The sequence below is a fragment of the Zingiber officinale genome, chromosome 3B, assembly GCF_018446385.1.
Source record: "Zingiber officinale cultivar Zhangliang chromosome 3B, Zo_v1.1, whole genome shotgun sequence".
NCBI classification, from domain to species: Eukaryota; Viridiplantae; Streptophyta; class Magnoliopsida; order Zingiberales; family Zingiberaceae; genus Zingiber; species Zingiber officinale.
The window spans coordinates 86,436,123-86,447,934 of record NC_055991.1 but is presented as its reverse complement, the minus strand read 5'-3'; the positions used below and the strand labels follow the sequence as shown (position 1 = coordinate 86,447,934).

Genomic DNA, 11,812 nt, shown 5'->3' with positions numbered 1-11,812 from the left:
AAAATTGCGATATAGAGAATTAACCAAGTTAACAAAAATTGTAAACATTTGAACAAAAATTGTAAAAATTTGAACAAAAATTGTAAAAATTTGAACAAAAATAGTAAAAATCTTTTTACTCCCCCTTAACTTATACTTATCTCCCCCTTTGATCATATCAAAAAAATATAAAACATTATCTAGGGGTATCTTAAAAAATTTATAACCATTAACCGTCATAATAGTTAGACAATTAAATATTAATTTCAATAATTGACTTCCAGACTATGGTGAAACACTAGGCCTTCTTAGGTATTGGAACAACAATCACTTCTAGACAAAACCTTTTAAAGAAAATAAATATTTAATTTTCTTTCTGAGACATTTTTTTTAAAAAAAATTGAATGATAACACTTTAATTTAAGTATGATCTTGGAACCCAGTACAGGTTTCTACCTACTGGATTTACAAAAAAATTAGGAGGTACGTGTAAAATAAATGTGGATCATCACTCTCCACCAAATGGTGGAGAGTGACCCATCCTCTAATCCGCTTTTTGCGGGCCAAAGGATCCGTGCTCTTATATATCTCCTTGTCGCGAGCAGTCCCAAAATTTCAATTAAACCCCTGAAAATTTTCATTGCGACATTATTTTTTTAACTTTTCACATTGACCCCTAATTTTATAAGCGTTTTTTAATCTAAATGCTATATTTTTAAAATATATTATTATTTTTAAATGCTCATTGCAATTAAACTCGTCTAATTAAATAAGTCAAGTTAGTTCATAGTTTTTAATCCATTTATTGAACGTTTTTACTATAAATTAATTTCTAGGTGAATTATTGCACATATTATGTTCAATTCTTGACTATTTTTTCCTTTTTTTTTATTGTTTTAATATTTTTTTTAAAAAAACATGATATGGTCAAAGTGTTTTTGGTTAGTAGTTTATATTTTAAGCAGGTAAAACTTTAAATAGTTTTTTTTTTAAAAAACATAATATTTAAACATAAACTGATAAATCATTTTCCCTTATATTATTTGAATGAACAATATTGTTGGGCATAAATTAAAAAGATGTCTTTTGTAACTCTATTTTTCAAAAATATTAAAAGATATCCCATTATATTTTTAAAGAACATAATATCATAATACTTAGATTATTTTAAAAAATATTTAAATTTGTTCAAAATTATTACACTCGAAGTGTTATTATATCATAACTTTGAAAAAAAAATTTGCTCAAAATAAAATTATTTTTAGGATAAAAAAATATGATGGAACATCTTTGGATATATTTTTTAAATAGTTTTTAAATAATTATTTCAAAAGGTTTCTTTTTTATTTTATCCAATATTATTTTTTATGTCGTTCCTATCCCTTTTGCCAATTTAATAATCTAAAAAAATTCATCTTATTTATTTATTTTAAAAGTACATGTATAAGTTGACATTAAATATCATAAAAGGAAATTTAAATGTTTAGTTCATTAAGAAATTCAAACAGTTTGAAATTCATTTAATATAATAAGAAAAGAAATGTAGAAATGAACAAATATTTAATTTTAAATAAATATATACAATAAACTTATAATTTATAACAAATTTAACACATTACGAATATTTTAAATTTTTTTAATGAATAAACATATTAATTCATGACTGATTGTTAAAGGAAAAAAACAAAAAAAAAAAAATTAATTCCTGATATATTAATCAATTAGCGTATCAATGTCCTCACTTAGAGTCGAGTTAATACTCGAGTGATATTACCATAAGAGAGTATGTTAGACCTTTAAATCATGTTTGGTACTAAATAAATATGATAACTAAATATAGAAAAATAAATCGATATTGAAAAATATTTGAACACTTTTTTGAAAAGTATATATATTTAGTTAATACTTAATATATATATATATATATATTTTGATAATTACTTGTTATTATCATTGAGTTAATATTGTGATAAATTATGACGAGATATGAAATGCATATTAAAATAAGATTTTAATCAATTATGTAAATCATACAATATACGATTAATTAATTAAGAGAAAAGATTCTATATAAATAAATAAAATCTTAATAAATATATGACATATTTATATTCATGATAAAACATTTACAATGCAACAAAGATCAAATATCTTGAAGAGATACTCTGTCATCATTATTTACCTCCCTTTCAAATACCTTATAAAAGATAAGTATTTAATCATGAAAATATAAATAATGGGATACATGTATTAAATTTGGAATATTTTTATTTTTCTAATAAATTTTTATAGGAAGGATATTTTTATTAAAAATGGCTTGGTTTATTCAACCCTAAGCACAGCTAATCCGCTTCTCAACCATCCGATGGCTCTTCGCCCATTGGGCGGACGAGATAGAAATCTCCATTACTATCCCACTGTTGGCAAGTGAGTTTTACCGCATATAGCTTTGTCTGAGTACCATATTTCATAGCGTTGGATATTCGCGTGTGTTTTGATCAGACGGTTATTATTTCGACCGCATGTGTGATAATCTGTGGTGACTCCTATCGTGTTACGTAATAACAATGGGAACGCTATTTATATCGAGTCGAGCGCTGCGAAAGAGGGCGCTTCATCTATCGCGCTTGCTTCAACACTAGCGGTTTGGCATGGCGATGGAGGGAGATGATGAATTGGAGAATGGCGAACTGAGTCCTTTGAAGCCTCTGGTAATCAGCTTCATCTTTAGGGATGCTACATTTTTCTGTTTTTCGTTTTGGTTCTACTTTATGGAGAAGAAAGTTGTTCAATCTTGGCTGGAAACTGGAGAGGAGAGGTTTAGGGGTTTTGTTTTATTTTTATCTAGATATCATGAATTTATGGGTGTTTGAATTTATACTGAAAGTTCAAAAATGAGTGATTTGGGGAACCCTAGAATGTTATTTGGCCTGGAGAATGGCGAACTGAGTCCTTTGAAGCCTCTGGTAATCAGCTTCATCTTTAGGGATGCTACATTTTTCTGTTTTTCGTTTTGGTTCTACTTTATGGAGAAGAAAGTTGTTCAATCTTTGCTGGAAACTGGAGAGGAGAGGTTTAGGGGTCTTGTTTTATTTTTATCTAGATATCATGAATTTGTGGGTGTTTGAATTTATACTGAAAGTTCAGAAATGAGTGATTTGGGGAACCCTAGAATGTTATTTGGCCTGGAGAATGGCGAACTGAGTCCTTTGAAGCCTCTGGTAATCAGCTTCATCTTTAGGGATGCTACATTTTTCTGTTTTTCGTTTTGGTTCTACTTTATGGAGAAGAAAGTTGTTCAATCTTTGCTGGAAACTGGAGAGGAGAGGTTTAGGGGTCTTGTTTTATTTTTATCTAGATATCATGAATTTGTGGGTGTTTGAATTTATACTGAAAGTTCAGAAATGAGTGATTTGGGGAACCCTAGAATGTTATTTGGCCTGTGAATCAGTTCAGTGATAAGAGAATCTCCGGCATCCTCTACCTGGTGAGTTCCTTGTTGAGATATAGTGAATAAAACACGCAAGTGATGTTCCTTGAAGATTTTGGGGATTGAGGATGCTTGTGTTTTTTACTCTGATACGGATTCCTGCAAAACTCATGTCTTTATTATATTTCAGTAGAAGTTTTTGTTTTTGATTAGAACATATCTACTTTGGACCAAATAAGTAGGAGATCAATAGTAGATGTTGTAACTTGGTACTCAAGAAGTCACATTCATAGTTGCTCTGCTATAACGTGACAGATAGTTTCTCCCTATGAGAATGAATTTCCTCTATCTTTTCCTCTGCAAAGAAATCAAATTTAGCTAAAAAGAAAGATTTTAATTGCTTCTGGAAACGTTGGCGTCTTCTAGTTTGCTAGCTCATACAGTTGAGAATTCATTTTTCTATATCTACTCGTCTTCAAGAGAACCAACATTATGATAAATCATCTGTTTATTTTTGTGTTTATTGTTTTAGTTTTTCTCACTCTCTATTGGAGCCTTTAAATTCTGACAAACAAAAGGTTTTAATCTTGCACCATTCACTGACCTTAAGGAGAAATGATTCAGCAATCTTTTCAGCGAAGAAGATGCTTTATTAATTTAACTATTATTTCAGAGTTTGGAGAATGAATCTAGCCTCCATGGTCCTCACTTGAATCATAAGCCTAGCAACTCAAAAGCACTAGCTACCATTTTGGGTAAGGTTTCAAGTCGAGTTATTGTCTTTGCCATTTTTAATCATCGCTTGATTTTTCCATTTTTTCCATGATAATTTTCAATATCGCAACATTCATGTAGTACTAGAAGCATATGATCAATTGGCATTATCAACTGAAGTTTTTGTTAGATGTATATGTCAAAGTCATAGATAAATATGCACAGAGAACAAACATTTTCCCATTGTGCAAATGCCGTCATGCAGGATTCCAGTACTTGGATGGTGTTGCCTTTAATGGTATTGGAGCAAACTTGATTGTTTACTTTCGTACTGTTCTCCATGGAAACAATGCTGCAAATGCAGCAAATGTGGCTACTTGGGGCGGAACATGTTTCACGACACCGTTGTTTGGAGCTATTTTGGCTGATACCTATTGGGGGAATTACAAAACAATATTGATCTCCCTTTTTGTGTATCTCATAGTAAGATTTAGGTTCTATATCTTTGTTACTGATGGATTGCCACTGTCAGGTTCTCATTGGATGCCATTTACTAATTCACCTTTCTTTTTGGGTAGGGAATGGTTACTGTCACTTCTTCTGCCTTTTCAGCAACATCAAAATCATTTAATTGTGAGGGAAATTCGTGTCAGTCATCAAGCACCTTTCTATTTTGTGGGTTATATCTTGTTGCAATTGGAAGCGGTGGAATCAAGGCAACACTGCTTCCTTTTGGTGCAGATCAATTTGATGATGAGATTCCCCTAGAAAAAGAAAGAAAGGGTGCCTTCTTTAGTTGGTTTTATCTTTGCATCACCTTAGGAGGACTTACCTCAGGAACCATTATTGTATGGATACAGGAGAATATAGATTGGGGGCTTGGCTATTGCATTGCTACATTCTGCTTGGCTACAGCTTTAGCAGCATTTGTGTTGGGTACACCGAATTATCGGCAACGATTGCCTACTGGAAGCCCCTTGGCGAGTATTGTTCAGGTACTGGTTGCTTCCTACAAGAAGAGGAATGCAGAACTCCCCAGGGATAGCAGCCTATTGTATGAAGTCAACAAGGGCACATCTGGTGTGCAACCGAAATTACCACATACAAATGAGTTCAGGTATTTTGAACATGTTCCTCCTGTAAATGAATCAAATTAGATGGCTCCTACCAAACATTCCTTGTAAACTAGCTCTCGAAAAAAAAGTAGACCATATTTTAACCTCAAAGTACAACTTTTGACAGAGAAAACAAGAAACAAAGAGAGCAAAACATCACACTTGCTCCTCAAAGTACAACTTTTGACAGAGAAAACAAGAAACAAAGAGAGCAAAACATTTCACTTGCTCACTATCTTAAGAAATATATTGGTTTTTTTTTTTTTTAATTTTGTATATCCTTGTTTTCATCAGCACTGCTCTATGGTGGACTGTTCTATTTGAAAAATGGCAGCATTCTGTTGTTGGATAAATGTCTTCTTGTTATTAATATTAGTTCTTAGGGCAACAAAAGCAAATGGCTGGTAGAATCACCTTGGAAATGTTTACCTTGAATTCTTGAAACAAAGTGATGACTCTTATAACATTTTTCCTCATCATTGGCAACAGATCTAGTGTGATAAGGTTCGGTTGTTGTTATATCATTGGCAACAAGAATAAAGCTCTTATTGATTACATGTACAGACATGATTCTATGTAGAAACTCTTAACTCTAGTCTTCTTAAAACTATTCGATATTCAATATCCATTTCTTTCTCTTCATTTGATTCTTCCCTGGAATTTAAAAAAGACAAATCTTTCATCATGTTCTCAGGTTCTTGGATAAAGCAGCTGTGGTTTCTGCCCTAGATTTAAAAGATGGTTCTCCTCAAAACTCATCGAGTCTGTGCACTGTCACTCAAGTGGAAGAATTGAAGCTGTTCCTGCGTCTCCTACCGATATGGGCTAACAGCATTGTCTATGCAGCTGTATTTGTTCAAATGTTTACCACTTTCATTCAGCAAGGGAGTACAATGAACATGAAAATCGGATCATTCTCTGTCCCTCCTGCATCCCTGTGCTCCTTCGAAATCATAAGTGTCATGATCTGGGTTTTTGCCTGCAACAACTACATAACTCCAGCATCTAAGAAATACTTAGGAAATGGAACAGGACTTTCCCAGCTGCAGCGCATGGGAATTGGTCGTTTCCTACTGATCCTGACTATGTTAACTGCTTCTTACAATGAGAGCAGGAGATTAGCGAATGCCCATGCTGGTGAAACTTTGAGCATTTTGTGGCAACTCCCCCAGTTCTTTATCCTCGCCAGCTCAGAAGTCTTCAATAACATCACACAGCTTGAGTTCTTCTTTGCCCAGGCACCCGACAGAATGAAGAGCTTTTGCACAGCGATGGTTATGCTATCAATGGCTCTAGGCAATTACTTGAACTCGTTCATCATCACAGTTATCGCCAAGGTAACATCGGGCGAAGGAGAGCCTGGTTGGATCCCAGATGATTTGAACAAAGGCCATCTTGATTACTATTTCTTGGTACTAGCAGGTATATCAGTAGTGAACTTGTTTGCGTATCACTCTTTAGCAGCGAACTATACTCTGAAGAAAGTCATTTCAGAGAGTTAAAACAGTGGTAGTGAGATTGTTGTGTGAAGAAATAGTTCTCCGACACCAATTTCACTGCAAACCTTATTTCTCTAAGTTAAAACTTGTTTGCGGTGAATCCCCCATAGGAGTATCGAATGAGAATGTAATATGTATACCACTTGCATTGGACACTGTCTCTTACTCTTAAATCTTGTTTCTGTAATCTCATATTTCAATGCAAGGTGTAAAAGTGTCTCTCTTTGATATCTTCGATGTTAAGTTTGCTTATAATTGTCGAAAAAGATTCAGAAACTCATTTCATAACGTAGGCGCTAAACACATGTTTCATTTTCGTGCAAATAAAGTTTAATGATTGAGGGTGTCTTGATTCGGTTGAAATAGGATGATGGCCCAATTCCTCCGATCAATCCTCCCTTTGTGATCAATCTAGGTCAGCCCTGGCTATGTGACCCCTCACCCTTGGGTCAGAGGACCTGACGTTGAATCCTATGTTGGGTCAGACTCGTGTGACTCTGGTTTGATCAAGTTCTGCACCTGCCATGCGGTGTATGTCAGCTCTGCCAAATCATTTCTAGAAACTTAAGTAACAAATTAGTTTGCTTCTTGAAAAAATTAACTCTAAATAGATAGAGATTGATTTGAATTTAAATCTAACATTGAAATTTTATCACTTTGAAGCAGTTAGAGAATTTAAAATAAGATAATTATGTTGAATTAATATTATAAAAGATTAATGAGTAGCAATTACTAATAATTTTTTATATTTTTTGTCATTTTAATTAAAAAAGTAAGAAATAAAGTAGAAACAATTAAGAAAGAGAAAAAAGGTAAAAAATAAAATTATTTAAAATAAAGTGTTTTTATTCTTGAGATAATATATTTAAAATTTTAAAATATAAATATGTATTTTTTAACAAATTTATAGGCATTCAAAGACTTTCCAATGATAAAATTAAATAAAAATAAATCTAATGTGATAAGGCAACCCCTCAACGGTCGTATATTCGAATTAAATTAAATCAAATGCGGTAAGACAGCCATGCAGGCAGGCTCCAACGGTCGAAAAATCTCGAACTTTCCACGTGTCTATATATAGGCATTCAGCGGATGCCCCTTCCTCCAAGAAAAGGCCGATCGAAATCCCGATCGAGAAGACCGCGATCGCAGCAGAAGAGAAGAGGAGGAGGAGAGCAGCCATGGATTTCTACAGCATGCCCAGGCGACAGCTTCAAGCCCTCTGCAAGCAGAATCGTATCCCTGCCAACATCACCAACGTCGCCATGGCCGACGCCCTCCAAGCTCTCCATGCCGTAAGATTGATCTCTTCTAAATCTTCTTTTGTTTTTCTTCTTTTCCGCATCTTGATGCCGTAATGAAATGGATTGTTTGATGCTCCAGGATGGATTGTTGGAGAACGCCCAAGAAGTGCTTCAGGATCTGACTCCCTTTGTCCCCTCTTCCCGCAAGGCCTCCTTGCGCCGCGAGGCGCCGGCGCCGGCGGTGAATTTTGAAGCTTCAATCGAGCCCAGGGAGCAGCCCGCGAGCCCCCTTCCTCGGGCACGCCGTGTGACTGTGAATGCCTCCGAGATCCGGCGATTGGCTGTTGAAGGAGAAGAAAATGGAAAGGAGGAGGTGGAGAAAGAAGCTGTAGGGGAGGCCACATCGATGACCGTCACTAAGTGCAGCTCCATAAAGCCGCCTCCAAGGAGCACTAGAAGGGCGAGCAGGAAAAATGACATTGAAGCTCAGGAAGAAGAGCCCGTAGACGCAATGAAAACTCCAGCACGCCTAACTGGTCGGAGGACAGCAGCCAAAACCCCAGTTGCGGTGGAGCAAGAGGCTGCAGATACGGTTGTTTCGGCTAGAGTTACAACTCGTCGTAATACGAGGCAGTCTACCAGGGCGACTATCGAAGATAGCACCACGTCCACCGTGAGGAGGAGCTCAAGGATTAGAGCTAAGACGGACGAATCTGCTTTCAAGATGGGTTCTTCATTCCAAGAAGTAGAACCGGAACAAGGTGGAGAATATGAACCAAGTTTAAGCAACTGTTTCCTCTCTTTCAAAAGTTTAATCTTTAATCTAACTATATATTCTCCATGGTGGTGACAGGCATAGAGATAAGCAATGCTCTGGTAGAGAAAGACGATAATGGTGATAAAGATTGCGATTTGGCGGTCGTTGATTCTGATGTTCCACAAAATTCTCTTGAAGAAGCTGTAATAGCTCCAGAAGCTAAAGAATTTCCTACTATAGCTGTGGTGCCAGAGGAAGAGCAACTGGACAAAGGTAAAAATGGTACCATTTTGTGATTTATTCCTCTCGTTAGATTTTTGTGTTTTTCTTTTTCTTTTTAAAATATCTAATCAGAGGTTGATCCTGGATTTGTTTACAGTGGAAGTCGACGATCACTGTGAAAAAGGTTGCACTTTGGTGGTAGTTGGTGCCAATATTCAGATGCATGATCTTGAAGAGGACAGAATAACTCCAAATGCCGAAGAGTTAGGTGTTGTCAAAGACGAACTGATTGTTATGCCTACAGAAGAAGCTCCAGAAGCTGATGTGAAGGAGGTTTCTTTGCAACTCCATTTGTTTCCGAAAAATGATGAAGACAAACCGATGGACATGATTACAGAAAAAGACGATTTAGTGGAAGAAATAGCTCCAGCAGATGAACAATTTACTACTGTGAAGGAACCGATGGATATGATTACTGAAAAAGACGGTTTAGTGGATGAAATAGTTCCAGAAGATGAAATGGTTCAACATCATGAAGGTATTAATTCTTTTTTCTTCACTTTTCCATTTTATCCTCTAATCTTTGGGCATTTTAGGTGGTGATACCAAAGATGACTCTGATACAAATGAAGATGGAGGCATCCATGGCAATCAACACCAAGTTGGGGAGGTGATTCAAGAAAGTGAAGTACCTGAGACCAAATGTGATTTTGAAGGTTCACCTGTCCAAGGGCTCATAACTTCTTTAGAGAACCTAGAGATAACCAAGGATCTTCACCTTGAAGATCTTGCCCCTAAAGATGATGCATCCGAACATGCTGCAGATGAACATACCAATGAGATAGATGAAAATTTTCACCTTGAAGATCTTTCCCCCGAAGATGATGAAACCAAACATGAGATTCCTGATGCAACAGTAGATTCCTTCATCCAGAATCAGGATTCTGATACTCCTGATTGTGACAACGAGGTAGAGACAATAGGCGAAGTCATTGCTGTCACAAAATGTCAACTTTCTGGCGCAGACAACGAGGATGATAAGCAAAATGAAGATTTTCACCTTGAAGATCTTGCCCCCGAAGATGATGAAACCAAACATGAGATTCCTGGTGCGACAATAGATTCCTTCATCATACAGGCTTCTGATATTCCTGAGAAAGCTAAAGCAGGCGAAGTCATTGCTGTCACAAAATGCCAACTTTCTGTCTCTGACAAAGAAAATGATCAATATTCTGCCGAATTGTCCACAGATGTGGTGGTAAATGAAGACAAGAAGAAGCAAAATGTGCAGGGAAACTTGGATTTAATTAGCCTGAGAAAGCTGAAGAAGATGTACAAGGAGAAGATGAGCAGCAATGTCGACAAGGTATTATTTTTCTCTTTCATGTCTACTACAACAGTTTGAGCCTTGAGAATAAACCTTTGATTCTTTCTTCCCGTTGATCAGGTGGAAACAAAAAGGCAAGCTCTAAATGATGTCAATCAGAACATTGTCTCATGAAAGATGGGAAAAGGGACACACTGAAGAGACTAGCTCAAATAATACGAAGTTTTGTCTTGCCTTGTTATTTTGCTAAGAATGATAACAGTAAAAGTTTGGTTAAAAAGGAAAGTGCTAAGGAATGAAGCACCTGGCTTCCTCTAGTAAAAGTTTGGTCAACTTTCATTTTTGCCTTTGTTGATTCTCTTTTGGCATATGAAAAAAAAATATATTTTTTACATTTCTAAAGTTTATTTCTAAATCATAATTCTCCTTCAATGGATTGGAAATTTCTTTAAGTTAGACTTTTTGGTTAAGTTTCTCATCAGTTTGAATCACCGGACAAAAGGCAAAATTGCTGCCCCATGGTTGTCGTGTCTCGATTGAACCAACTGAACGAACTTTTTCGTTTTCTTTGTAAAAAACTCCTAACGAAATCTCAAAATCTAATCGCTAATCTTCATCGTCAAAATCGCCAAACCCCCTAACCAGGCATCATCGGAGGCATCGGCGGCTGTCATCGGTGTTTTTGTTCTCCGATAATTTGGAAGTCCAGACTGGTGGAAGTTTTGACATCTTCACCGCATTAGCTCGTTCTCGTTTAACAGCATGCTCGTCCTTTCCATCGCATGACCTTTGTTTTTCGATTGGTAATCCAATTACAATGTCGAAGCATTCAGCAGCTTCGTCTCGAAAAGTAAATAGTTTTCTATATGTTTTTAATTTTTTTTTATTTATCTGAACATCCTCATTATAATTGAATTTAACTTTGTTCAGTAGTTTTAGTTGTGTATCTGATGAATTATCTAAAATATGCTTAATCTAAATAGCATAATTAGTTTTCCCACCGACAATGTGATTAAGATCTCTCTTAATTTAAATAGCTATATCATCTCTAACTTACCCCATATGTGTGTATAGGTTTCATCGTATTATTTTGCTTTGTTCATCAACTTAGCTTATCTCTAATTTTAATATTTTATAGATAATATGAAATTTATAGTTAGTTTTATAAAAGATATTTGATTGAAATTTACAAAACTTAATTTTTTTTATTATACGGTAATTTTTTTTAAAAAAATTATATCTGGATTTGCAACATAGATCCAATTATCAACCTTGGAGGAAAAATTATATGGGATGTAAGTTAGAGCATTTTATAGAATTTTTATGAAACTTCCACAAAGGGAAAGGTAAAGGGAGAAAAGAACATGAAAGGATTATTCTCTATGAAAAACACATGACTGTTATAAGGAGTACCTACCCCATTTGCATTATGCCTTACTATACCAAAAATTTGACATCTCAGGGGATTACTGTTGGTGCAACCTTAGGTCAAGGTTGACCTGACTCGAGTTGACCTGACTCGAGT

The 11,812-nt window shown here is 35.3% G+C and overlaps 2 protein-coding genes across 4 annotated transcripts; both read left to right on the top strand.

Annotated features, from left to right (window-relative positions):
- The first annotated feature begins 2,543 nt into the window (after positions 1–2,543).
- Positions 2,544–6,965, top strand: LOC122056718 (protein NRT1/ PTR FAMILY 8.3-like). Of its 3 annotated transcripts, none has more exons than XM_042618803.1 (5): positions 2,544–2,690; positions 4,083–4,164; positions 4,389–4,606; positions 4,702–5,240; positions 5,933–6,965. In XM_042618803.1, exons 1-5 carry the CDS (start codon positions 2,631–2,633, stop codon positions 6,738–6,740), a joined length of 1,707 nt encoding a protein of 568 aa, XP_042474737.1. In that variant the 5' UTR covers positions 2,544–2,630; the 3' UTR covers positions 6,741–6,965. The 3 variants fall into 3 exon arrangements, with proteins under 3 accessions (XP_042474737.1, XP_042474738.1, XP_042474736.1); XM_042618802.1 differs by lacking the exon at positions 2,544–2,690 and adding an exon at positions 2,712–3,200; XM_042618804.1 differs by lacking the exons at positions 4,083–4,164; positions 4,389–4,606 and having other exon boundaries at positions 2,564–2,690.
- An 880-nt stretch (positions 6,966–7,845) lies between these two features.
- Positions 7,846–10,698, top strand: LOC122056717. Its single transcript, XM_042618801.1, has 6 exons — positions 7,846–8,032; positions 8,121–8,742; positions 8,835–9,011; positions 9,118–9,498; positions 9,557–10,326; positions 10,408–10,698. The coding sequence occupies exons 1-6, from the start codon at positions 7,919–7,921 to the stop codon at positions 10,459–10,461; spliced, it is 2,118 nt and encodes a 705-aa protein (XP_042474735.1). The 5' UTR covers positions 7,846–7,918; the 3' UTR covers positions 10,462–10,698.
- Positions 10,699–11,812: the final 1,114 nt, after the last annotated feature.